The sequence below is a fragment of the Sinohyriopsis cumingii genome, chromosome 16, assembly GCF_028554795.1.
Source record: "Sinohyriopsis cumingii isolate HCF-2022 chromosome 16, ASM2855479v2, whole genome shotgun sequence".
NCBI lineage: Eukaryota > Metazoa > Mollusca > Bivalvia > Unionida > Unionidae > Sinohyriopsis > Sinohyriopsis cumingii.
In genome coordinates, this window is record NC_142976.1 from 4,519,867 (window position 1) to 4,544,506 (window position 24,640).

A 24,640-nucleotide genomic window follows, 5' to 3' on the forward strand; every position below is an offset into this window, starting at 1 on the left:
AGCTTGTAATGTGGGGATCTCTTCCCATATTGTGATATTGTGTCTTGTGCATAAAAGACTTAGGAGGCCTCTGGTGGCTCAGCTGTCTAGGGCGCTTGCCTCGCCTCTGTCCGCGCGGGTTCGAGTCTTGTCTCTGCAAGTGTGGGGATGTGAGAAACCTTCCTAGTTGCTTCCCATTGGTTCTTCCTGAACCAAATACACTGCTGGCCACCATATATGCCTGATCATGTCTAAAAATGGTGTTAAACAACCAAATTCGCAATCGCAAGTCCCAGACGGCATAAAGATATACAATCTTCTGGCATGAAGAACTGAGGAATGCAGACAGTAATAAAAGTATTGATGTATCTGACACAGAGTAAATTGTAGTCTAAACTTTCTTTCCTAACTGAGATAATGCTCATACCCTCTTCCATCTTTATGAATACGTGTTTTCTGATAGAATTGATCTGGCGCTTTCTGAATAAATACTATAAGGAAGAACTCGAGAACGCAAACTAATAAAATTACTGATGCATCTGACATCCGTTAATATGTAGTGTAACATAAACCTTCTTTCCGAAATGTACAAAATGAGTTCAGAAATACACACATCTTCCATTTCAATATATCTATTAAAAATTGTAATCGGTCTCACACTTTCTGAATGATTACTATATAATTATTGGTATATCCACTATAGCTTATATTGAGTTATCCACCTTATTCATTATCCTGAAATATGACCACTCATTTGTGTGTTTGTCTATCCAATGACTCTTGAATCTGATGATTATTGTGTCTGTCAATTTACACATTTACCTGACCCAATGTCCTTCCACCCATTTTTTCAACCACAACTTTGTCCATCATCTGTCTCTGTATTTCCACCTGTTCATTCATCCACAAGTTTGTCCATCATCTGTCTCTGTATTTCCACCTGTTCATTCATCCACAAGTTTGTCCATCATCTGTCTCTGTATTTTCACCTGTTCATTCATCCACAAGTTTGTCCATCATCTGTCTCTGTATTTCCACCTGTTCATTTATCCACAAGTTTGTCCATCATCTGTCTCTGTATTTTCACCTGTTCATTCATCCACAAGTCTGTCCATCATCTGTCTCTGTATTTCCACCTGTTCATTCATCCACAAGTTTGTCCATCATCTGTCTCTCTGTTTTCACCTGTTCATTCATCCACAAGTTTGTCCATCATCTGTCTCTATATTTCCACCTGTTCATTCATCCACAACTTTGTCCATCATCTGTCTCTGTATTTCCACTTGTTCATTCATCCACAAGTTTGTCCATCATCTGTCTCTATGTCCTTCCACTATTTTATTCATCCACAAGTTTGTTCATCAGTAAATTTGTTCACCCCATTCTTTATCTATTCACTTTTTGCAGATCCAGCAATGTGTGTTATTCATTTCTGTACATGTTAGTGTCCATTTCAATATCTCCTGGCTGTTGCCACATCGAGACATATTGTCTGCATATTCATCTTATTTTATATCCATGTGTCATGTTTGTATATATTTCAGTCTATTCACCACTCATCTGACCATTTATTGGATTGTGCACGGCCTGTTCCTTTATCTGATCACACACCTGTCTGTACATTGTTCCATCCTCTCATTTGTCATCAAGTTCCTGTCTGCAAATTCTTGTAACTGTTTGTATGCCCTATGCCTGTTCATCCATAAACTCTTTGCAGATCTGTCAATTCGTCAGTCATTCAGCTCTCCATTCCTTTGTTGACATATCCTGATCCAAATCTTGACTATCTGCCCCCATCCCTTATAACAATTCCCTCTCCATGATATACCATTTCAATTACTAATTTGATGTCTGCCAGTCTTAGCAAACGCATGTCTCATAAAAATGGTCCATGTGGATCCTTCAGTGAATATTTTTAAAAACTGACTGAATTCCATGCTATATGCTTTTGCTAACACTTCTCATATAATCTGTAACTTCATAGGTTCATATCTCTTATCTACAAGGTCATGGGTTGTTGCAATGTAAAAAGAATATAATCATATATACCATCAGCAAAAGAGAGAGAGAGAGAGAGAAAGAGAGAGAGAGAGAAAGAGAGAAAGAGAGAGAGAGAGAGAGAGAAAGAGAGAGAGAGAGAGAAAGAGAGAGAGAGAGAGAGAGAGAGAGAGAGTTCTTTAACCTAAACACAAATGGATCAAGAGGAATCTTCAATTTAAAAAAAAAAATAATTATCACTTTTTCAGTTTGGAGATAACAGCCAACTTTTTGGCTAGATTTGCTTCTCTTTTTCATTTTGCATTTAGTGCAATATTTTTATATATCTATGAATGCTGAAGAATTTTAACATTCAAACAAGGCTATGAATTTTGAAATTTTTTTTCCTTGTAGGCTCCTCATTGATTTATCTACATGCAGTTCACATATTCTAACACAGAACTGCATCTGCTTTCAGACTCTATGTAATTTTCTGTAATGAGTTCAAGGTTTCTATGTTTATCCTCGCTGCTTTGGAATCATTAATATCATTCATGACAATGAAAGATGAATCTATGTGTGGGCCATGAAAACAACTCAGTAAAAGACATGACAATCATTGATAGGCATGCATATTTTGCAACAATTTCATCACTTCCACACCAGTGATGTATGTTGTCCGTCCTTAAATTCTCAAACAGAATCAGTTTGGTCTAACATCCAAACAATACTGGTCCGACTCCTTCACATTTAACATGCTAGACACTAGTATTTGCCTGTTTCCAGTAATATGAAAAACTGCAATAAAAATGAAGATAAAGTACTGAGATGTCAAACCCAACTGACTTGAAATAGGAATGATGACTAAATAAAACTAGAATCTCAGCATTAAAATAGGAATACCTGGTATAGTGGTCCCCCACCTGTTCAGTACCCATGACCAGTATCCGCCCTGTTTTTATGACCAGAATATACTTTGGTACTGACATGTACCCCTCAAGGACAGCCACCAATTTAATGTGGCAAACATCTTAGTACAGGCAATGTTAAATTTACCCATCATGAGCAGACACATAATGGGGTTTACAGATGTACATCTCAAGAATATGTTGATTTCTAAATTCAATACATTGGTATTTGTTCCAGCTTAAAATATCTAACTTTAATCCATACAAAGAACAAGTAATCCGATTATCCTTATTGCTGTGTGTTTCTTAGATGCCAGGTTGTGTCACTTTGATAAATACTGGCTATTATTACCACTGATCATACCACACATGCTTTGAAGGAAATCATCAAGAGAGATCAAGAAGGATTCCACAAAAGTCAATCTTGATTTAATCAAATATTTAACCTTCAACAGATACTAGACTGAATGATAGAATGGAAAAACTACCTCTTGGTGATGTTCATCAGTTTTGAAAAGGTATTTGACAGTGTACTCTTTGGAACAATTTTTAATTAATGGAATAGTCCAGAAGACAGAAAATAATGGAAAATATCACCCAGAAGATGGAAAATAATGGAATAGCCCAGAAGACAGAAAATATCATCAAGATCTTATATAATGATTTCATCTACAAGGTCATTTGTAGAAAACCAAGCAAAAGACAGCTTTAAGGTTAGGACTGGAATGAAATAAGAATGTGTTCTTCTCCCTTTCTATTCATTATAGCAATGGATTGATCGACGGAAGAGTCAATCAAGGACAAGAATCAAGAATTTAATGGTCATTAACTGCGTTTTTGGAGGATTTGGACATTGCTGATGTTGCTCTATTATCTAGCCATCATCAAGACATCCAACAAAAAAGAGAAAGGCTGGCAGCAAAAGTAGAAACAAAAATAAACACAGGAAATACTAGGCTTTTCAATAACAACAGAAGAAATAAACAAAAAAAACACCATCAACAAGGATGAAGTAGATGAGATGACAAACTTCTCATACCCAGGCATCAAAGTTACAACCGATGATGATGGTGAATCAGAGGCTTTATCTAGACTGTGGAAAGTCAACCAAACATTTGCCAAGGTACATGGAATATGGAATCGGTTCAGCTCTCTCTTAGGACAAAGTTAACAATCTACAAATCAAATGTATTAAGAATTCTACTACACTTTATATGGACCTAAATGCTGAAAAACCACACAAGCCATCAGCAAGAGTTCTACTACACTTTCTATGGACCTAAATGCTGAAAAACCACACAAGCCATCAGCAAGAATTCTACTACACTTTATATGGACCTAAATGCTGAAAAACCACACAAGCCATCAGCAAGAATTCTACTACTTTCTATGGACCTAAATGCTGAAAAACCACACAAGCCATCAGCAAGAATTCTACTACACTTTATATGGACCTAAATGCTGAAAAACCACACAAGCCATCAGCAAGAATTCTACTACTTTCTATGGACCTAATTGCTGAAAAACCACACAAGCCATCAGCAAGAATTCTACTACACTTTCTATGGACCTAAATGCTGAAAAACCACACAAGCCATCAGCAAGAATTCTACTACACTTTCTATGGACCTAATTGCTGAAAAACCACACAAGCCATCAGCAAGAATTTTTTTTAAACTAACATGATACAGCACGATAAACTGATGACAAGATACAATGCAAGGTCTCTATCAGAATACTGAGGTATGAATTGCAGATGGAGAGGGATTGTATATGCCTTAAAGATGAATCCAGAAAGCCTGGCCAAAATGGCACTAAAATGGGCACCACAGGGGAAACAGGAGAGATGATGCCTGAAAAAGACCTGGAGATGCTCAATGGAAAAGAAACTTGGACAGATCAATCTGACATGCATAAATGTATGCCGCCAAGCAGCAGACTGCCAGGGCAAAAGATTCATGGATGCCTCATGTGCCACCTGTGCACATGACAACAACTGAGAGAGTGAGAATGAAAGAGAAGATTCATAATTATCAACATAACTAAAGCTAACTGCTGAGAAGTACAGTATTGTTCAACTCAAGTATGCATGATATATGATCACCATAAAGGAAAAATGATGTTACCCATCATGGCCTCTCTGTTAAACAAAGAGCTGTTTATGAATTGGTTCCAGATTATAACTAGAAAATCGTGTTACAAATGCACTTTCTTTGTAAAACACTGAGAATTTTGTGTAATAGTTGGAAGTACATGAGAGATAACCAATATAACTAATGTAACAATTAAATTGGACTAAAACAGAAGAGGGAGAATCCTATGATCTCTGCTGAGAAATTCAACATCAGAATGAGTTTAAATACTATCTGCGGCAGAACCTTCACTAAGATGGAGAATGAGTCAAATGTCTGTACCCTGATTTTATTGGTAAAGTTTTCAAATGGTTTTGCACCATGAATAATGATTTTTTAATTTTCATTAACAATATCATGTGTTCTATCACATTAATTCAATAGTGTTATTTAAATGAAAATATTTTAAAAAATTGAACAATTTGTGATGACTATCCTACTTTTTATGTAATTATTACTCATATTTGTGGGAGTCCTTCCTATTAGGCCACTCCTGAATAGATGGCCTTATCAGAGGGAGAGCACTATGCTTCAATTTATTTTGTTGAACAATTGCTTTTTACTGATTCAAAATAATTGTTTGGTTGAAATGTGCTTCCCACAATCAATCTTCCCAACCAGTGACATGCTTAAGTCTGCACAGACAGGATGCGAAGGCATGGCATTCATCCAACACTGATGCCTTGCACATCCTGTATGGAATTTCTCTGCCATGTGTTTTTGTCATTGTACAATCCTCATTATTCAATTCAAAATCTTCCTGTAACAATGTTTTTTTATTTTTATACAAGCATTTTGCTAAGCTTTCACTAAAACATGATCAGACATTACAAGCATTCAGAGATCTAGATGAGCTGGTGTTCAAAATGAGGTCCACCTATATACAATTTTATCTGTCGTGGAAATCAGAATCTGATAGAAGTAATCCCTATGGTTCAATCTGCGGATAGAAGTAGGTATGACTGTGCCAAAATTGTACCATATATACTTTCATATAAGTCAAGTCCAACTGCAAACAAGAGAGACCTGATCTGTCATTATACAATGTGCCAGCAGATGCGGGTCTATATTGATAATTTTACTTGTTACACCTAACAAATTGCATAGACTTATATCTGATGTTGCATTATGTGATGGCAGACTGGGTCTATGCAATTTGCAATTGGACTTGACTTATAAGTGAGAATATTTGCTAAATATATCTGAAAAAGGTGTCTAATTGTACCAACTCTTACAAGAAGCAATCTCACTTGTTTTGGACAGTAATGTGAGACTCTAATATGATGCAGTCAAAGGTGGCATCAGCACAATTTTAAAGTTTTTGTTTGCAAAACCATAATTCTAAAATAGGCAAGAAACAGCATTGTGCAGGACCTTTCTTTGTAACACTAACTTTAATATCTTTAACTACTTTATTACTAATATAAATCTCTATATAAATTAATAATATCATAAGAAAAAAATTTGTAATCATACAATTAAGTACCACTGGCATCTGATGCAAAGTCTTGCAACAAATATATAAATCTTGACATATGTAAAAAGAATGTCTGAATTCTGTAACTAACAAGCAATGCATTGGTTTTTGTATATATGTTTCAGTTCTGAAAGGAAATGTGAATAGAAATTTCACCAAAAAATAGTGCATAAAAACATAACACATGACTTGCATATAGAACGCTGATGAGTGTCATTTGAAATTTTACTATATATGATGCCACTGTCATTTTGCATTAAAAACACTGAAGAGTAAAGCCCATGTTGAAAATGAATCTGTTCTACAAAATGCTGATAAAGTATATTACACTTGGAAAAACAGTTAAAATTTGATGCAGGGACGATCTTAGTTAAAAGTCAACCTACCATATATACTCACTTATAAGTTGAGTCCAGGAAAGAGACCCTGATCTGCCATCACATGTGTTGGCAGATCAGTGTCTATGTTATTTGTTCTAATGGTTATTAATAACGAACTGCATAGACCTAGATCTCCCAGCACGTTATAGACAAAATCTGGGCTGTGCAGTTGGACTGGACTTAACAGAGAGGATGCAAATTAGTTCTTATATACAACTGGTTGTTGGCAAAAATTTGATGTTGTCTATATTTTATAATTTAAAAATTTCCTACATTTAATGAGACTACTGAGACTGACAATACTTATTTCTCAGATTTGTTGTGTCACTTGAAAGGACACTAAAATGTCACTCTTTCATCCAGTTCTAAATTGAGATATTTCAATGAAATGTTTAAACCTATATTCATAAAAATATGAATTAGCACAGCTGCATACCCCCCAAAAATAAGAAACAATAGAACTGTACATAAAAGCCCTCAAATCATACAAAGTCTATATAAGATACATCTATTGTAAATTCATGAGGCGAGTCCGAATGCAAACTGCCGAGCTGCCATTGCATAGTGCAACTGAAGATCAAGATCTATTTTGTTTGGTTTTTATGGGTTTAATGCCATTTTTCAGCATATGATAGGCTATACAAGGCAGCCAGTATATTTAGTAAGGATGAACCCAGGAAAACCTGGGGAAGAACCACTGAGACAAGAAAAGCTACTGGCAAGACTCGAAGCCACATGGGCAGAGATGAGATGTTGGTGATCTGTAAAGGTGAGTGCCTAAGACCACTCGGGGTCCCTTCTATGTTGTTTGCAGTTGCATATATTATAAGTGAGTATATACAGTAATAAACTTCGTAGATCTAGCACATTATTATTCTTACAATGACTATACTGACGTGTATATTCAAAACTTAATAAAATTAGTCAAAAAAGAAAACAAGGTTGAAAAAATTTAGATAAAAGCTCTACATCAATATCGACAATTGAAAATAAAGCGGAACATATCACTCTGGAATTCATAAAACAAAAAGCTTTCTACTAATAACTTCAATGAAAATTACATACTGGGTGGAATTTCATGCTATAGATATGACATTAACATGAAAGGTTTTTCTTTTCAATTTAAGTTTCTTAATTCAAACAATGAAAATAATTCTGAGCATAACTAGTTCAATATGAGATGCAAACCTCATGCCGTGGTAGAATTAACATTAATTAAGTGTGGTAAAACACAATTTATTTATAATGCATATGGTTTATGCTTCACACAGAACACTCATCCTAACACAATACCACCTTAGAGCTAATTCCAAGTGGATAAAAATAACATACCATACATGTTTATCAAATTACCTCCCTTGAAATCCTATGAATATCATCTAAATTTCATGAGCTAAAGGAATGAATAAACACTAAATAGGAATCACATAAACACTGTTCCAATCATGTTTATACTCATTTAATGATACTGGTTGATGGATTCTTAAAATACACACAAAATTATATTCTGGCAGATTAGTCCTACTGAATCACATGCAAAAATAAAGTATGTTTAGTAACAGTATATGATGTACCTGCCATTAAAAAATAAAAACCAGAAGTCCAATTCATGTTTACCAACCACTTCAACTTGTTGTCAGGATATCTTATCAACCGTATCAATGGAGAATAGAAACGCAGCAAAAATGTTCTTCAACTCTTTAATCTCTTTCACAGTAATAAATTATTTACTTTTTTATTTCATCTGTAATAAACACTACCTGTACTGTATGAAATAAATCTTACTACAGTAAACACTATCTGTACTGAATGAAATAAATCTTACTACAATAAACACTATCTGTACTGTATGAAATAAATCTTACTGTAATAAACACTATCTGTACAGTACCAGACAAATCTTACTACAATAAACACTATCTGTACTGTATGAAATAAATCTTACTGTAATAAACACTATCTGTACAGTACCAGACAAATCTTACTACAGTAAACACTATCTGTACTGTATTAAATACATCTTACTGTAATAAACACTATCTGTACAGTACCAGACAAATCTTACTACAATAAACCCTATCTGTACTGTATGAAATAAATCTTACTACAGTAAACACTATCTGTACTGTATGAAATAAATCTTACTGTAATAGACACTTTCTGTACTGTATGGGTTTAATATTGGGATCTTCTTCAACAATATCTGTCTCAGTTAAAAAGTAGTCCTTGTAACACGTATCAACAATAAACCAGTATAGGGCTAAAATAAGTCAAGTACATCCTTTACAGTTACTGTTAGAACATTAAACTCCATATTTAGTAAGTCCCCTCCACCTGCATCTCTTTTGCCACAGCTTCCAGGGCTGCAAGGCACTGAACTGTCAGCTTCATGCTGCCGATCACAGTCTTCTCATCTCTCATGTTAACAACTGGAGAAAAAAAAATACTTGCTATAGCTTTAATATTAGGGAAGTTGATTAATCTTACATTCATAAAGTAGGACACCACCTTTATTTATCCTGTCTAATGGATATTACTAAATAATTATTTTTCTCACTGCCTAGAAAACTTGTGTGCAGCTAAAAATTACCACTTTTCCCAAATATCCTGTCCAGAAAGTTAATGTATATAGTGTGTACTGATGCAGCTGGCCTGTTCAAAATGATTCAATGCAGGTCTGAAGTGGGTTTGTTTATGTGCTTGTTAAACTAGACTGCATGCAAATAAAGAACACTAAATAATTGATTTTTTGGTGCTATCATTTGCAAAGACTGGTTGCTGTTATGTTTGGTATTTTTTATTAGTTTGTGTACTGCTAATAGTGATAAGTGTGCACAGAAGGGTCTAGATGTGTTGAACACAGATTTTCAACTGAGTTATCTTTTATGGTAAGGGTGATATTCGATTTTGTGCATGTGACACTGAGGCAAAATATATAACAAAAAGAACCTAACTGAAGGGTTTCAGACCTGAAAATCTAATGGCCTCTATATATCAAAGTATAGTTTGATTGATAAAGTAGCCTGTATTGAAACTATTTTGAACTTGACTGCATACTAGACCACAATCTGACATTGTTAACATAAGCAAGGAAGTAGTGCAAATACGTTGATCCCTCAGAAAAATATTTGTCCATAGATTTTGTTATCGGCCAGTTTCTGGGCCGCTCAGCCTGTAGAAAGAAAAAGAAGCTGGGAGAGCCAAAGAAACTCCAGCTTTATTTCGGGTAAGCAAAGTGATTTCAAGGTCTCATGGTCACTTTTTCATTAACCAGTTTGAGTATGGGTAAAACATTTTTTAATTTACATACCAACTTGAATTTTTATAATGGCTTGTGCAACATAATTGATGTGTAGAAATTGATATACTACTAAAAAACTATTACAAATTTTGAAATTATGGAAACTAAAAAACTTTACATTCTGGTACTTTGGATTGATGATAGAACTTTTCTTTAATAACATAATCCATTAGTCCCTTTTCATTCAAGCAAATAATGCTTCATTTCTAAGTACATGTAAAGCTATTTACAAAAAAATGGATATATCCAGTTATATTGGCATTTGTTCTAGTAGGATATCCAGTTATCTTAGCTTTTGTTCTGGAAGGATATCTACAGTGCAGACTCAACATCAAACAAAATGCTTAGCAACCTGGCTGGTCAACAATCATAATTTTCAAAATATCAAATATTCTTGAAAGAAAATCAGTTTCAACAATACAAACATATGCAAGTGGCAGATATTTTAATAATTCATGATATTATTTGAATACTCGTATAGAATGGATGTGTCATTTGTTACATGCTTATCCACCATAAACTCTTTATAAAATCACTATAACATTAGAAGCTAGATCCTTCTGACTGAATGTAGCTTGTATTTTGCTGTATGACCATTAAAGCCAACCCACAACCCACCCACCCATTCTTACATGTGACAAATTTTGCTGTATGACCATTAAAACCAACCCAAAACCCACCCACCCATTCTTACATGTGACAAATTTTGCTGTATGACCATTAAAACCAACCCACAACCCACCCCCATTCTTACATGTGACAAATTTTCTGTATGACCATTAAAACCAACCCACAACCCACCCCCATTCTTACATGTGACAAATTTTCTGTATGACCATTAAAACCAACCCACAACCCACCCACCCATTCTTACATGTGACAAATTTTGCTGTATGGCCATTAAAACCAACCCACAACCCACCCACCCATTCTTACATGTGACAAAAATTTTGCTGTACGGCCATTAAAACCAACCCACAACCCACCCTCCATTCTTACATGTGACACATTTTGCTGTATGGCCATTAAAACCAACCCACAACCCACCCACCCATTCTTACATGTGACAAATTTTGCTGTATGACCATTAAAACCAACCCACAACCCACCCACCCATTCTTACATGTGACAAATTTTGCTGTATGGCCATTAAAACCAACCCACAACCCACCCACCCATTCTTACATGTGACAAATTTTGCTGTACGGCCATTAAAACCAACCCACAACCCACCCTCCATTCTTACATGTGACACATTTTGCTGTATGGCCATTAAAACCAACCCACAACCCCCACCCATTCTTACATGTGACAAATTTTGCTGTATGACCATTACAACCAACCCACAACACTCCCTTCTTATATGTGAAAAGACAAATTTTGATCAGTATAGTGGCTTTTAACTCTGTAGATGTCTTATCAACATAAATTGTACGTGTTTAAAGGGGAATGAAAGGAAAACAAGTGGATATGTGGACATAACATATTTTCTCTTCATTCCTTAATAAAAAAGAAACTTCTGAACTTGAATCAGATTGTATTAGAAAATGTTATAGTACTAATGACTGAATACCAGTCAATGTATTGTCAAGATTGTAATAGAAAATGTTAAAGAACTAATGACTGAATACCAGTCAATGTATTGTCAAGATTGTAATAGAAAATGTTCTAGTACTAATGACTGAATACCAGTCAATGTATTGTCAAGATTGTAATAGAAAATGTTATAGTACTAATGACTGAATACCAGTCAATGTAATGTCAGTTAAATCAAAAGTGTTACATGTCATAGTTCGCGGTAAAGATTTTTTTGTTTTAAAATTCCACAAGCATTTTTAGTTTCCTTCATAAAATAATGACTGGTGACTATTAATGACATTCTTTGTGATTACTAAGTTTCACGCTTAACAGATTCTCAATAGTTTTCTGGACCAAATTTCCCCTGAATCACTTTACACCTTGTGAAGAATGGAGAATATATATATATATATATATATATATATATATATATATATATATATATATATATATATAGATATATAGATATATATATATATCAATCAGCATTAGAAGCAGCAACGACAAAACAACCATGCTCAACACAAAAAGAAGTTCAAACTTCATTTTTCATGGGGCTGGGTTCTTAAGACTGCTGACTACTTGTGAAGCTATATTCATCCCAAGAAGGAAGTTCCCAAGTTGGACTTCAAATGTATTCCTGAGTCTTATATTCTTAGCTGGTGTGTTTTCAGCATTGGGAAAAAAGAGAATGTTTTGGAATTGTGACATGAGCAAATAAATATATGAGCTGCCCTTAAATATTCCTCTAAAACATTAAAACACAATAACAATTAAATAATACAAAAACTCAAGATACACTTATGAACAAAAATGATTCTGATGAAATCTTTTTTTGGTCAGCTTCTCCTTTCTTTCTCTCCTCTTTCAAAGGCAAAGGTCTGCCAACTTTTATTCAAAGACTCTAAAGCCATCATGGACCAACTTGGATCCTCTTATTAATTATAACATCATCAAACAATCTGCATTAGGCCTTAAATTCTCCATGTGACAACAATAAGGTAATCAGTTAACAGCTTGTTGTGTACACGTTAGCTTTCTAAGCCAATTACTAACTTACGCATCACTAGTATAACAATTCCAGTCACCAGTAGACTGGTTCCCACCATTTCTGTAATGTGTGGATAAACTGTGTAAGAATTCCAGTTTTTCTGTCATAAATTGTTTTCAAAATCCTATATTTTTCAGAAGCGGTATATTTAAGTTTTAAATAGTATGTATGGTAGATGGCCTTTAAAATAGTATTTTTGTCCTACTACCAGAAGAATCACATGTATGCCCATTTATCCTTTGACAATGCCTATACTTGAATGCAGCATATCAAAGTTGTACATTTCTAAGACGAAACTTACTGTCAACATCTTCATCTATTATATCCTTCTTACTCTTGAATATCTCTGGTATACTGACAATGACAACTCCAATGTCTTCACACTCAGCATCCTCCTCATCCTCATCTGGCTCACTCACCACAGTAAATCGAATCCTACATTAGAAAAGGTGATCAAAAATCTACATTATCTGCCATTTATCAAGGTATTAGATTATAAAGTTTGCAGCAGAAAAATCCATAATTAACTTTGACAATGCTTGCAAAAATATTCAGGAAATTTGTTTAAATGGGGTAACAATCTCAAATTTGAGGATTCTTGTGACATTTAATGGTGTTCATTCTGCTGCAAATGCAGTCAAATCTGTCTTGAAAATCACATAAATTAAGCAATCACTTGTTAACAGCCATTTGACAATAACCCACTGTTAATGACATGAATGTCCATCAATCAAGCATCTTTGTTGACCACTTTTTTCAATTCCTATTTCACAGCTAAAAAGCTGTTGGTAATGTTCTCACCGTGACAAAAAAAACAACACTTAACAACTTCAAAAATCCTGAATTACAAGAATATTTAACTTATCTCAGCAACAGATGCTTAAAAAATCTGTCATTATTATTTATTTAATTCACATGAACTGTTATGTATATTTAATTGTTTGTTTGTTAGTTTTAAATTTATTTTATTTCATTACATGTTATATTAGGAGTAAATATGTTGATTTGGGTCTGGGTTTTGGAGATTCCTAAGTGAATTTTATAGGTTATTGTTTTGTAAATAAACAAGGCTCATTAGCTCATTCTAGAAGGTTATTTAAACAAGGCTCATTAGATCATTCTAGAAGGTTATTTTCCACTAGGTAATGGTTGTCTTTAGAAAATGCTATTTGTGACCTGAGGTCAAGCAGAGAACCATATAATCTTGTGACTGTGAGGATTTAACCAGTCATGCTTTAACATCTAGCACCTTCAAGTTGTATTATGCTGTGACCAGTTTGGGCTGAGTTTTATTTTCTTCAAATGATTGAATTCAAGTAATTATTTTCTCTGGAAATACAAAAGTGCTCTGATAAAATTCTTGGATAAAGGCATTCACCCGAATTTATAATATATTCAAACTTGGAATAATATTTCAGTGATTCAACAAGACATGTCTTTGCCTTCAGTTCTGGATCTCTTTGGGACATGAACTGAGTTTTATTCAGGACTTTTTATAATTAGGACTTGTGTCTATAATTCTTGGATTATTTTTGGGATTTAATTCGTAATACCGTAAGTTCTTTTTTCTCATTTTTCACTTTGTATTCAAGGGAAATAAATTATTTGTTAAATTTTACAAAGCTTGTTGTCTTCACTCTTTTCTGTTACTTATTTTAAGAGCATGGACTCATAAGAGTACTGGCCATAATATTATGACAGAGGGGTAATGATATATGGTTCAAGGTGATTAAATATAAAGTGTGTAAAAAAGAAACAACTATTCCAACTTAAACTGAAAGCAAGAACCTATTATTTATATCAAGTTGACATACAATCTAGGACCGCTCCAGTGACCTAGTGTTTAGAGCATCCAAAGACTTATAAAAATGTTTATTAGCAGCTGCCCTGATTGGACCTCATCATTAAGAGGTTAGTGTTAGGACTGGTTGTTAATAATGTGACTGGGTGGAACATGATGGTATGATGCCCCAGTGCCAGACATCACTATGAACTGCCACACTGCAGACATCATAGTGATATAACTAAAAGTGTTAAAGCTACATTAAAAATCCACATAACACAAACACAATTCTCCAAAATTAAAGTCTAATTTTGGAATCATAGACCTGTAATAGAGGCCCAATGCTAGCAATAAATAGCATTTACATAGCTGTTTTCCAGGCAAGTCACACATCAAAGCTTCAAATGAACCAGCACACAGGGATGCTTCTAGATTACACCAAGTGGATTAATGGTGACATAATAATGCTAAATTGGGGATATCACTGCTGAATCACAGTTGCTTAGGGTTTAAACAAATAATATTGATGATACTTCTATGAACATAAGTACCAACCTCCCCTTATCTGCATGTGAAGGCAACAACATACTGGCCAGGATCTGCCGTCTAGTGTAGTTCTTCTCAAAATCAACATGGAATGCTGGAATTAAAAAAATCATGGGAATGTCATGACAATACAGATATGAATGTTCCCTAACATGAAGGAAAGCACATCCCTAAAATACCATATATACTTCCTTACAAGTTGGGTTCAAATGCAAACACGGGCAATCATAATACACATATTGTGTCAGCGGATTTGGATATAATTATACAGTATATTGTTGGACTCAACTTGTAAGCAAGTATATAAAATATTGTTGAGACAGTAGGACAGTAGAGCAAACAAAACAGACCCTGATCTGTTGGCATGGTCTATGCTGTTTGCAGTTGGACTTGACTTATAAGTACCATATATATTAATACTCGCTTATAAGTCATATCAAACTGCAAAAAACAAAGCGACATCTCATAATGCACCTGCAAATTAGGGTCTATATTGTTCGTTTTATTGATTTCTCCTACCAAATAGTACAGATCCAGATCTGCCAATGCACTATATTGTGGCAGATCTAGGTCTGTTCAATTTGCAGTTGGACTCGTCTTATAAGTGAACATACATGGTATATATGATAAACATATCTAAATACCTAAAATGTTTCAAAGTCAGACATAACAATTATCTTCACCAAGCATTTTCACATGCTCTTTGCTTACATATGGACAGAGAGAAAGAGAGATCCATGACTAGCAGACAGGCAGACAAACTGAACTATATTTTTCTGCTGGAGAGATGTTTGTATTTGTAACATGTATATGAAAAGCGGAACATAATTCATGTCATAATTAAATATACATAACCATTTTTTATCTGGCTCATGGGTCATATTCTGCCTGCCCTTTTCTTATACAAACTTCAAATATATTGAAATCAAGAGGTCACTGTATAAAATTTAACATTGCATATTTACTCACCTACAATACATGCAGCAAATAAAATATGCGAGACCAAAAGAGAAATTTAAAGCAAAAATAAAGGAACGCCTCTGAGACATTTGCAAAAAGAAGGATAACCCAGTTTCAAAACAGTGTTCAATATCAGATAATAAAAATTAGGCAAGTAATAAGAAGAACTGACTGTTTCATGGTTTAGCAATGGATAAGGTACAGTAAAATAATGCTTGTTCAATATCTACCTTTATTAAGGCTGACTGTTTCATGGTTCAGCAATGGACAAGGTACAGTGAAATAATGCTTGACATTCAATGTCTACCTTGATTAATGCTGACTGGTTTGAACAAGATCCCCAAACTTATCCTCATATAGACTTTGTTACAGCCTTAATAACTGGGTTGTATGAAGGTTTTTATATTATATTAAGAAAGAACCTTCATATTCCTTTGAACATAGCATGAACTTAATGAATGCAAAAAAGGTAACATTTTTGTTAGGACCCTTCTGATTCTTCATGTCACCCCATTTGCTGAGGGACCCTGGGTGGCTGAGTGGACTAAAGCACTCACCTTTACTTATCATTGCATCTCAGCTGTTTCAACATGGGTTCGAGTTTTGAGCTTGGCCAATGTGGGTAATGTGAGAAAGCTTACCAATAGATGGCAGTGATCAGTAAAGGCAAGTGCTTGAGACAACTCTGCCAGCCTGGGCCCCTGGGCACGATAGCTACATTTTGACACTGTCAACATGATATGTAAGCCTGCAGTAGACATAACTTCATAGCAGTGAATGTTAACTTAATTTCCATTTTTATAGGTAATGCTGTTTCCATCATTCTAGGTCACAAAACCTCATTGTTCCTTGCTGCCAGTATAACTCCTGAAGACAATATATTTAAGCATCATATGGCATAATGGGAAATCTGGTATTTTCAAATTTGAAAATATAAGGGAAAAATTTTAACACAAAAAATATGGATGTGAAACAAATATGAAGATTTCACCAACAGTTTCATTTATTTACCTCTTACCAGTACTAAATATTCATATAAAATTTGTTTTAATTTGATTAGAAATATCAGCTTTAGACTAAAGCCTTACTTCCAGCCTAACCATTTATGAACAACCTCAGTGCACTCAGTTCAAGTATGAGCCATAGTTGTCCAGTTATTTGTATGCCAGACTAATGACCAGAGGAGTGAGGGTTCAAATACTAGGCAGACCAGGCCAGGATGGATGCTGTGGTGTGCCTCTACTCCAACTTCCTTGGCACAAGATCACCTTTCATGTGTTGATGCACTGTACACACACACACAGAAAAAAAAGCATTAATGATAAAGTATAATTACTTACTGTTACTGAAATTGAACTGAATGTGTGAGTTTGGTCTTGGTTTTGGCAGTGAGAATGGGGTTTCTGTTTCCTCTGGTTTGATTCCCAGGAACTTGTATTCTACAAACAGCTGCTTAATACTATCATCTTGCATTGGAGGTGAGTCTGCGTCCAATGCCAGGCTAGTTATAGTGATAGTAACTGTGTTACCCTGCAAAAAAAGAAAATAAACAAAAATGTAATGGTGACTTATTTTATTGTGATTTACAGCTAATAAATACATGTTTGTGTTTCAGAACCATTGTACACATATCTCTAAAATCTGACAGAAAGGAAACCTTTAGTAAATGGTTTAGCCTGTTAAAGTTTGAAGTATCATATCCAAATTCATAAGAGGTGTGCAAACTGAGAAGTCTATGTTTCTAAACTTTACAAGAGATTACTTTAATATAGAATTTTTGTTAATTAATATCCTCAATTCAGTTGTTTGCCAAAAGCCCCTTATTGATCCATTTTTAAACTATCAAGAAACTTGCATTCTAGATAATTGGCAAGTCATTTTTCAACATGCATCTGCTGGTAATTTTTTTACAGTTCTGTCAATTTGCCACTGATCACTTTGCCAAATAGTGGAAGGTATTTTGTATCTTGCTATGGTGAAACTCTACATATTTGACTTCTTTGCACAAGTTGTTTGCATACTTGCCATAACATGTTTCCTACTTTAAAAAAAAACAAAACAATTTTTAACACACAAACTCACACACAGGCATGTTCTGAAAAACATTTTGATGTAATCTTAAAAAGAAACAAATAGAGTGCTTGAAAAGCTTGAGATATTCCTGTAACATGAAGTATGAATAAACAGTAAACAGTCCTGCTCTGAGCTTATGTACAACTATCCTTGGGGTGATTTATACAACTATCCTTTGGGTGATTTATACAACTGTCCTTGGGGTGATTTATACAACTGTCCTTGGGGTGATTTATACAACTATCCTTGGGGTGATTTATACAGCTGTCCTTGGGGTGATTTATACAACTGTCCTTGGGGTGATTTATACAACTGTCCTTGGGGTGATTTATACAACTATCCTTGGGGTGATTTATACAGCTATCCTTGGGGTGATTTATACAACTGTCCTTGGGGTGATTTATACAACTGTCCTTGGGGTGATTTATACAACTAAATGTCATATCAAATCAAAGGTGGTTTGAGATAAACAACCACCATTTCACATATTAATCAACTGGCTGACAATAGCAAAGCCAGTTTGCTTAGGTAGAGTCTACAAAGCTGAACAACCCAGTTTATTTTTTTGTTGTGTAAATCAAAGAGACATGTGTTGAGGAACAAAGGTTATTACACATCATAGCCTTGTATATGCCATATTTTTAAAGATTATTGGCAATTCCATGAACAGCAACAATATTGTTCTGAAGTTGGATTTTAATCCATATATTAAACACAAAACATGATTATTTAAGTCGTCAAAACAGTGTACAAATGTGATTCATTTTTTAAAGCAAAATGTCAATATGCAGCTGTGATTCAGAGAAGAATGAGCTATCTGTGAAATGAGCAAAGTCCAGCTAAACAAAATATCAGAACTCATAGTAGACGACAGAATCTGACTTAGTAAAACTCAGTAACAAGGGAGAGCATTTCATTCTCTGCATATACTGCAAACACCATATTAACATTAGTAATTCTGGACTGAATAACATCCATCAATATAGCAACCCCACATGTAACATCAGGTTAAGCCAGAACATAGTTGATAAGCTGAATGGAACATTAAAGTTAGTTCTCTTTATTTATTTGTTATTCTAATAATGATCCATTTCCAACTATTAATCAATACAGGCTTTCCAGGATGATTTTAGAAATGCAGTCGATTGATGAAAGACAATAATAATCACACACTCTTCTTTAACTCATTTGATTTGTGTTAATAAAGAGACTGCATTAACACATTAAAGGAATTTATTACTGCTGAAATATATGTAAAGCCCCCATAAACCATGAGGAACAAAAATATGCCCCACCCCCTTCTCAAATTAAATGGTCTACCAATAACTTGATTTATAGTTTCTTTTTTTAAAGAGATAATCATATCTTGTGGTTAAACTCCATTGTATATAGTTCTGTCAATGACAGCATTATGGTTGGCAAGAACAACTCAGTTCTAAGTCAGATTTGCAGAGAATCCAAAAGGAAGTTTGAACAATTGTACCATCCAGTCTCTAACGAATGCAAAGATGAACACTAATGAGACATGCCTTTGAACCTTCTACTAAACATCAAAGATTGAAACTATTTAAGACAATATTCCACCAACCAATGGATTTTAAAGACAGAAACTGTGAATTTTTTTATTTAATGTCTGTGTGGTTGTGATTATGCAGGTGTCTGCAAATTGTCTGTATGTGTGTAGTGATGATATCTGACAATGCCAAGTCAACCAACTATTTTTGCTTGTAAGTCTATAAAATTATTAAAAGAAAACAGATTTGTTATTTTCTTCTATTTGAATATGAATTCCAGTAATTTTCTATAGGTTCATATGAAAGGATAGCTTATTCTCAATTGGATGATGTTGCTTTTTGGGGCCATCTGTACTGAGACCCACTGGGACATCAAAATACATGCTGGGTCTCAAAAAATCCCCCCCAATAATGTCTGGAAATATTTAATTGTGGATGGGGTACATGAAGCTGCTACAAATACTGGCCCAAGAGGTCCCACCCCCACCTCTGCACAAAGGGTTCTCAAGATGCTCTCATATAAACAATTTTGTAAAACTGCTGAAGGAAGCAAACCTTTTACAGAAGTGCAGTGTTCCTATTATAAACTAGAAGTTGGGATACAGGTTTCAAGGGCTAAATTCCTTTGTAGATACAGTATGGATGGTAAACACAAAAATTATATTTGATATTTCTTGTCACTAGAAGAGAATAACACTTGAAATGTGTCCTTATGACAGTGATACCTGCTTTTTCATCTCTCTGCCTTCAATAATTGGTAAAAGTTGTAAAGGGGGAAAACTCTGTCAGGAACCGATACTGAAACAGCCACATGGATTGGTTTAGTTTTGATTTTTATAGCACAGCAACAAAAGTAGGTTATTCAGTGCTGAGGCAATTGGAGTAAAGTGCCTTGCCCAAGGACACACTACTTCATCTGATCCAGGTTAGTCTAATGGTAGGATTGAAATCCACACTCTTTCAGTCATCTGCGCAGCACAGACAACCATTAAACAAACACAGCTCCCACAGCCACGTGAAATGTATTTATAAACATGGACATATACACTTGAAACTGATAGGGGATAAAAGGCAGAATGTTACCAAAGAATGTAGATGCCCACGCCTCAGAAACACTTTGCATTTAGAGACAGGTACATTATATAGAAACAAAGGTGATGTGGATCAACTCAAGTTATTGCCAGGCAGATTGTGAAGTGAGCCTGTTAATGTACAGGTATAATTTATTCATGTAATTTTTCATATCCTTTAAATTTACTGTACATCATACGTCAAAATCGGAAGATGGACTTTCTCTGAGAATTAAAAGTCCAAACTTGCATATTGTAAAGAAATCGGAGAAATAAAGATGAGTACTGAAAATCTGTTCCATGCTTCACCGATTCAGTACCTGACATTTTTATGCATAAGAAATAATTTCTCAAGACTGGTAAGAAGACAAATGTCATTTCAATAGAATCCTTATTAAACTGAAATTAGGACAAGAACTTTGACCTTTTTGTATGTCTAAATCATCTGTATTAATATTTCATATCATATTAAAATCATGCTAGTGTCCTACCTTGAGTAACAAATTTGGATGAAGAAGTATATATAACACTGCAACAATATGGTTTTCAATCTAATGGACACTCATGATGAATTTATGTATATGAACAACTTGTATGGAGCATTAGCAGTTGTAAGATTTTTGAAGATGGCCTCCATGGCAACCAAATGCCTGGGCAAAAGCAATTCAACCTAAATATGAATGAGTCAAGTTTCATAAATCCTCACAGAAGCTTAATAGTAGTTTATTTGAGTAGTAATCTTTGATCAGTGAATATCTACATCAGTCCTCAGTCCAAATTACCTTGTAGTAAGAAAAGCTGTGAATTTGTGAGCTGATTTGAGTTCAGAGAGTAAAGGGAAATAAACTTTATTTGTAACTTTTAGCCATAGTTCAAGGCAAGAGTTTTTGACAGGAACGTCGCATACTCCAAGATGTTTTTTTTTTTTCTTCCTTGACTTGAATATCAATCAGAACACAGAAAACAATGTTTCAAGCATTACAATCAAAACAAAACTGAAAAGTATTGATAATGATAAATAACTAGAAACCTATTAGTATGACAAGACAAAAAGTATTGATAACTAACTACCATTCAGCATGACCAATGCTTAGGTTCTGGATAATGACTACAATTTGTACTTTTAAAACCCTAATAAGACAGAATTCATTAAAAAAAAACTATGGTCCATAACACACTGTTGCTTATCTATCAAGAAGGTCCTTGTAAATTTTGGTCCCTAACACATTAAAAGTACTATATAGACAGATTTGTCAATAACACATATACATACTACAGATGAAGGAGCTGCCTTTGAACCTGAAAATAAAATAAATACAGGTTTTCAATAGATTTTTAGTAACATGCCCTTAACTTAATATATTAACAGTCCTTAAAATAGTAACATGCCCTCTACATAGTAACAGTCCTTAACTTAACAAAGTACTGGTCCTTAACTTAACATAGTAACATGCCCTCTACATACTAACAGTCCTTAACTTAATATAGTAACAGTCTTTAACTTAATACAGTAACAGCCCTTAACTTAGTATAGTAACAACCCTTAACTTAATATAGTAACAGCCCTTAACTTAGTATAGTAACAACTCTTAAATTAATATAGTAACAGTCTTTAACTTAATATAGTAACAACCCTTAACTTAGTATAGTAACAGCCCTTAACTTAATATAGTAACAGCCCTTAACTTAATACAGTAACATGCTCATAACTTAATACAGTAACATGCCCCCTACAGAGTAACAGCCTTTAACATAGTAACAGTCCTTAACTTATATAGTAATGGCCCTTAACTTAACTTAGTGACAGTCCTTAATATAGTAACAGTCCTTAACTTATATTGTAATGGTCCTTAACTGAACTTAGTAACAGTCCTTAAAATAGTAACAGTCCTTATCTTAACAAAGTACATGTCCTTAACATAGTAACATGCCCTCTACATAGTAACAGCCCTTAACTTAATATAGTAACAGTCCTTAACTTAATATAGTAACAGTCCTTAACTAAATATAGTAACAGCCCTTAACTTAATATAGTAACATGCACAAAACTTAATACAATAACATACCCTCTACATAGTAACAGCCCTTAACATACTAACAATCCTTAACTTATATTGTAATGGTCCTTAACTGAACTTAGTAACAGTCCTTAACTTGTATTATAATGGTCCTTAACATAGTAACAGTCCTTAGCTTAACAAAGTACTGGTCCTTAACTTAACATAGTAACATGCCCTAAACTTAATAACAGTCCTTAACTTAATATAGTAACAGCCCTTAACTTATACTGTAATGGTCTTTAACTGAACCTAGTAACAGTCCTTAACACAGTAATGGTCCTTAACTTAACATAGTAACAGTCTTTAACAAAGTAACAGCCTTAATTTATGCAGTAACATGCTCTTAACTTAAAATAGTAACATGCCCTCGACATATTAATAGTCCTTAACATAGTAACAGCCCTTAACTTAATATAGTAATGGTCCTTAACTGAACCGAGTAACAGTCCTCAACTTAACATAGTAACAGCCTTTAAGACAGCAACATTCCTTAACTTAACATAGTAACAGTTCTTAACTTAATATTGTAATGGTCCTTAACATAGTATCAGTCCTTAACTTAACATAGTAAAAGCCCTGAACTTATTACAGTAATGGTCCTTAACTGAACTGAGTAACAGCCCTTAACTTAACATAGTAACAGTCCTTAACATAGTAACAGTCCTTAACTCAACATGGTAACATTCATTAATATAATAACAACACTTAATTTAACATGGTAAGAGTCTTTAACATAGCAAGGGTCCTTAACTTAACATAGTAACAGTCCTTAACATAGTTATTGTCCTTAACTTAACATAGTAACAATCCTTAATATAGTAACAGCCCTTAACACAGAAACATGCCCTCAACATAGTAACAGCTCTTAAAATAGTAAGAACCCTTACATTAACACAGTAACAGTCCTTAACATAGTAATGGTCCTTAACATAGTAACAGTCCTTATAATAGTAATGATCCTTTACTTAACATAGTAACAGCCCTTAACTTAATGTAGTAACAGCTCTTAACACAGTAACATGCCCTCAACATAGTAACAGCTCTTAAAATAGAAATGGTCCTTAACTTAACATAGTAACAGTCCTTAACATAGTAACATTCCTTAACAAAGTAACAGCCCTTACCTTAACATAGTTACAGTCCTTAACATAGTAACAGCCCTTACCTTAACACAGTAACAGTCCTTAACATAGTAACAGCCCTTAACTTAACATAGTAACAATCCTGAACATAGTAACAGTCCTTAAAATAGTAACAGCCTGTAACTTAAAAAAATAAAAGCCCTTAACACAGTAACATGTCCTCAACATACTAACAGCTCTTAAAATAGAAATCATCCATAACTTAACATAGTAACAGTAATTAACATAGTAACATGTCTTAACATAGTAACAGCCCTTACCTTAGCATAGTAACAGTCCTTAACATAGTAACAACCTTAACTTAACATAGAAAGTGTCCTTAATACAGATGTCCTATAGTAACAAGTTCTTAAGAAAGTAACATGTCCTTAACATAGTTAGTCCATCTAGTGACCAAATGTGAAAGTTAATTTTTCTCTTAAATTGAAGAATTTATTTTCCAAGATAACAGAACAATGTTATCAAGAAGAAAATGAAAGAATCATATACTAGATCTGTTTTTTTTGAATTGCCATTTTAATATCATTCAAGTTTTATGAACAGGACTGTAGTTTATCCACACAAAAAAGAAACTGCATTTTCTAAGTGTGCAAAGAGTTGAAGAAATCTGAAAAACAAGATGTAGTAATTTCCTGGTTATTTGGGATGGATACTAACAGCTGAAATATTTTGATATAAATGATATGTATAGCAATATGGATCAATACGA

General features: G+C 34.1%; 1 protein-coding gene across 1 annotated transcript in view; it reads right to left on the reverse strand.

Annotated features, from left to right (window-relative positions):
- Nucleotides 1–5,753: 5,753 nt before the first annotated feature.
- LOC149779852 (X-linked retinitis pigmentosa GTPase regulator-interacting protein 1-like) overlaps nucleotides 5,754–24,640 on the reverse strand; it is a 28,734-nt gene continuing 9,847 nt past the window's right edge. Inside the window, exons 2-6 of the mRNA XM_089936523.1 lie at nucleotides 22,003–22,028; nucleotides 17,413–17,602; nucleotides 15,122–15,206; nucleotides 13,085–13,218; nucleotides 5,754–9,282 (exon numbers count right to left, since the gene is read on the reverse strand). Of these exons, the coding sequence (XP_089792649.1) occupies nucleotides 9,170–9,282; nucleotides 13,085–13,218; nucleotides 15,122–15,206; nucleotides 17,413–17,602; nucleotides 22,003–22,028 (548 nt within the window). The 3' untranslated portion in view covers nucleotides 5,754–9,169. The remainder of the gene's footprint in view (nucleotides 9,283–13,084; nucleotides 13,219–15,121; nucleotides 15,207–17,412; nucleotides 17,603–22,002; nucleotides 22,029–24,640) is intronic.